Genomic DNA, 5,009 nt, shown 5'->3' with positions numbered 1-5,009 from the left:
AAAGAAATTAAGGGTCCCATACTAGTTAACACAGTCGACCTGTGGGAGGCCCAAGATCTGAACCATCTGAATCCACAGTCTCCGCAGTTCTGCTGTCACAAAGTGTACACACTGAAGGCAGGGTTGGCCCCACTAAACTCTGCTTGAGTCAGAAGGCAGAAAACACAAATGAGGCTCAGTGCTTGGTCTCAGTCCTCAGACTTCAGTATGTTCAGAGGCTGAGGAGGAGAACTGTGAGGGGTCTGAAAAGTACGCCACAGGGGGAATGGCCAAAGGAACTACAGATGCTTAATTTTAGAAAAGGGGAGGTGTGGAGGCACGATAACTGTAGCTGTATTCAAATATTTCTAAGTTTTTTTTTTTTTTATCTAGACAAGTAGATGGTTTGTACTATTGAACTCATGGGGGAGCATTTGGTAAGATTAAAATCAAATTTTTATTGACAGCTGAAATGAAAGGCAGTCAGCTGCCAGTTACTAGAGTAATCTAAGCAGTACTTCATGAAGATCATCAAGGAAGAGGTAGAATACTCTTTAATGAGCTGCAGGTTTTCAACTATTGATTTAATATACCTGACTCTTCATTCAGTCAAAAAACTCAGCCCCACCCTTAGAGAAATTAAAGGCTTACTTATTATACAGTAAGAACTGTATATGTTTTTAGGAAATTTTGGAGACATTGGTAATGTTATTTATCATTTATGGTAAAGGTTTAAAACCTTAGGAAATGGAATAATGTTTACTAGACAATTGTGCTTCTATGAAAATTATAACCAGTAACATTGACTATAAATCTCGTTGTCATGTTAACGTGACTTTTGCAAAGCACAAAAGTTGCAAGGAAGCATATGTAGGGTGAAAAGTAATGGGAGATAGATTATGAAGCTCCAAGAACACCAAGCTAAGAAGCATTTCAGTTATGAAGATTATTCGGAAAAATGGGAAATATTTTATTGAATAAGTGAAAATGTAAATCCAAAAATGGAATGTACAATATGACTGAGCCCATTGCCATCGAGTTGATTGCCACTCATAGCAACCCTATAGGACAGAGTAGAACTGCCCCATAAGAGTTTCCAAGGCGTGGCTGGTGAATTTGAGCTGCTGATCTTTGGGTTAGCAGCAGAGCTCTGAATCACTGTGCCACCAGGTTTCCTCCACAATATGATTATAAACATGTAAATACTGTTTACATAGACACAAAAAGTAAATCAAAAGTGAACAGTTATTACAGTTAAGAATTTTTAGGTATTTCTTCAGTTTTTAAATAATATGTAAAAAATGAAACAAAAACACATGTAAAAAAGATTTATAGATCTATAAATTTACCAATTTAAATATTTGCAAAACTTAGTTTAAGGGATTGTTATTCAGCTGAAGTTAATGGAAAGAAAAGATGTAGCACAAATAAAATTTTCCAATCACTGAAATAAGTCCCAGTTCAAAAATGTTTTATAATATTTGACTTAAATGTTTTCAACTTCTCTCCACACTTTTCTCGTTCTGATAAATACAATATTCTCTTTATCATTTCACTGAATCTTCAGTATGACCTGTAACTAACATTGGGCTACGGTAAATTCTCTGTGTCTTTTACTATTTATCATTAATTCTGCTTTCTTAGGATTGCCTCAAAACACAGGCATTTCGCCTCATTGTCACACATACACACACACAAAAAATACAGGACAATGGCAAATCATGGAGATGAAAATGCAGGCAAGAACTCAACAAAATAATGAAAGACAGGTAGCGCTTTGGTAAGTTTAGCATTTTCATTATTGCAAATCATGGGAATGCACTTACCTTGGATCACAGAGCATACTTCTTTTCGGTTATTGCCTTAGGATAAATGCCTAGAAATGGGATTTTTTTTTTTTAATTTATCTTGTTTTGTCACATTGTCCTTCTCATGCCTGATCCAATTTCTGGAATTACTAGTTTTGACAGTGAAAAATTGTGGACAATAAACGTTCAAAAGTAATGGATGGTTAATTAAATTCAGGTGGAGTCACTCCATGCATTATTTAAAAAAAATTTTTTTTTTTTTTATATAATAGATCTCAAAAATTACGTTTGTGAGGAATGTAATCAAATGCTTATACTTAAACGTAAAATAACAGCAGTACTAAAATGTATCTACAATGTGATAAAAGCTATATTTAAATACATACGGGGGAAATCCAAGAAAGAAATATATTAAGTTTCCAATAGTCGATGTGTGTGATTGTAGCCAGATGTGAAAGGAATGTTTCTTTTGAATCTTCAAGTGTTTTATTTAGAAACAAAATAAGTTATTATTTTACTTTACTTATACCACTGTTACAGCACTTTCCATAGACTAAAAATACATTGGTTGTCTTCCTCTTCTACTATTCCTGGTTTCTCTAGACAGGGAAACCTAAATCATATTTATCTCTGGTTGCCTAGAGCCTACTCATCACAATAATCATGCATTCACTTGTTCAACAAGGTTTTCTTAAGAACATCTCATGCCCAAGCACTAGGTATTTATGATGCACAGATAAAATGAAGTTATTTAGGATCATATGTACTAACTGGGGAGAGTGACATGTACACAAGCAAACAACTACAACAAAAACCATAACCCAGTATAAACAAAGGCAACCTGGATATCTGCAAAGAAAGGTTACCTGATGCACCCTTAGGAGTCAGAGAAGACTTTTGAGAGAAATGAGTCTTGAAGGATGAGTAAGTGTTACCCAGGGCAATGGTGGTGGGAGGTGGGAGACGTCCATGCAGAAGAAAAGGTGAAGCAAAGGCCAGTGAAAGTTGAGCGTATGACAAGGACTCTAAGTAGTTCTGGAAGGCTGCTCTAGAGGAAGGGGTAGACGGAAATATCCTGAAGAGACTAGCAGAGAATCATATATAGGGGTCCTATCAGAAAGGGTGCTGTATGCTGTGCTAATGAGGTTACATTTCATCATTAAAGCTTGAGAAGTTACTGAAAGCTTTAAATGTGTCTTTTTGGCATCATCTGCTTTGTACTTCAGAAAGGAATCACTTTGGCAGATGTATTATGAATGGATCATAAAGAGACAGTAATGAAGCCAGAGAGGTAAATAGGTAAATAAAGTAAAAGATGAAAAATGACCAGGGCTTCAACTAAGGTAGGGAGAGTGGGAATAGAAAATACGAGATAGAGATAATTTTTAGAGATAATATTGGGGGCTACATTACAGATAGAATATATGGATTTTATTAGTGGTGTTTCAATGAGAGGGAAAGGATAACTCCCAAGTTGCAGATATGACAGATGAAGTGGATGGTGATGTCATAAATAGTCAAAGAAAAGGATGAGTTTGATATGGGGAAATCTCAGTTTCAGGTACTTCTGGGATTTCCAGCTGGAGACTCCCAATAAATCATTAAAACTATGGATCTGGCCCTTAGGAGAGAGATCTGCCTAAGAACCAACGTTTGAGAGGCATTTTTCCATAAATATTAGATGAAGAAAAGAATACACCTGAGATCCCAGATGGTGAGGTTGACCCATTCTCCTTTCATGCAAAAAAGAACAAGCCAAAAAGCCCAATCCACTAAAAAGCTGATATTTACAGGTCAGGCAGAGGAAACAGTCACTGTGAAAGCATCTGAGGAATAACCAAAGAAAACCAGGAACGTGTGGTGTCAGAGAAGCATAATAGGAACTTAATAAATGAGGGAATGAAAACATAAATGAATGTTCACAGGAATAATTGACAGAAGAGATGGAGATTGGAAACCACACCATCCTGACAGAGTTCATCATTTTGGGGTTAACACAAGATCCTACACTTTGTGTCATCTTCTTTGTGATATTTCTAGGAATCTATGTTGTCACCTTAGTAGGCAATATCAGCATAATCATTTTAATAAGAAGCTGCTCCCAACTTTATACCCCCATGTACCTCTTCCTCAGTCATTTGGCTTTTGTGGACATAGGGTATTCCACATCAGTCACACCTATAATGCTTACAGGATTCCTTAGACATGGAACAGTCCTCCTCGTTGCTGTCTGTGAAGCCCAGCTGTATTCTGTGGTCATGTTTGGGACAGCCGAGTGCTTCCTGCTGGCTGCCATGGCCTATGATCGCTATGTAGCCATCTGCTCACCCCTGTTCTACTCCACCAACATGTCCCCAAGAATCTGCACCCTCTTAGTGGGAGCTTCCTACCTGGGTGGGTGTGTAAATGCTTGGACATTTACGAGTTGTTTATTGAGTCTATCCTTCTGTGGACCAAATCAGATAGATCACTATTTCTGTGATTTCTCCCCTTTGTTGAAACTTTCCTGTTCAGATATTTTTGTCATTCAAATTATCCCTTCCATCTCTTCTGGATCCATCATTGTGGTCACCGTGTTTGTCATAGCTCTCTCTTATATCTACATCCTTATCACAATCCTGAAGATGCACTCCGCTGAAGGGAGACATAAGGCCTTCTCCACTTGTACTTCTCACCTCACTGCAGTTATTCTCTACTATGGAACTATTACATTTATTTATGTGATGCCCAAGTCTAGCTACTCAACTGACCAGAACAAGGTGGTGTCTGTGTTTTACACAGTGGTGATCCCCATGTTGAACCCCCTTATCTACAGTCTGAGGAATAGAGATGTAAAAGAGGCCCTGAGAAAGGTAACTGTCAGAATATATTCTTAAGATCCAATCTTAGCATTTCAGGCCACCTATAGCATTTTTTTTTTTTTTACAAGTATCGCACTTTGGGACCCACCAGCAGCAGCTTAACTGCTTACTTAAATTAAAATTGTATTTCTTTTTTTAACTCTCATTTTTATACATTTGAAAGCCAACTGAGAGATGCTTTGAAACTGGTAGCAATGTTAAGAATAATTACTGAGTACCTGTAGATGCCAAGCAGTTTTCCTTTATTTATTTATCCAACAAACAATAATTTGCATTTACTATGTATCAGGCCCTACTTTAAATGTGTCATATATATCAATTTATATTTTCCTCATAATAACCTATGTAGTGGTAGTATTAT

General features: G+C 36.9%; 1 protein-coding gene across 1 annotated transcript; it reads left to right on the top strand.

The window, feature by feature from the left end:
• Nucleotides 1-3,730: 3,730 nt before the first annotated feature.
• LOC126079337 (olfactory receptor 491) lies at nt 3,731-4,663 on the top strand. The gene has a single exon (XM_049890284.1). It carries the CDS (start codon nt 3,731-3,733, stop codon nt 4,661-4,663), a length of 933 nt encoding a protein of 310 aa, XP_049746241.1.
• The last annotated feature ends 346 nt before the right edge of the window (nt 4,664-5,009 follow it).

Source organism: Elephas maximus, chromosome 7, assembly GCF_024166365.1.
Source record: "Elephas maximus indicus isolate mEleMax1 chromosome 7, mEleMax1 primary haplotype, whole genome shotgun sequence".
Taxonomy (NCBI): domain Eukaryota; kingdom Metazoa; phylum Chordata; class Mammalia; order Proboscidea; family Elephantidae; genus Elephas; species Elephas maximus.
The sequence above is the reverse complement of the archived record's forward strand: the minus strand, read 5'-3'. Positions and strand labels throughout refer to the sequence as shown.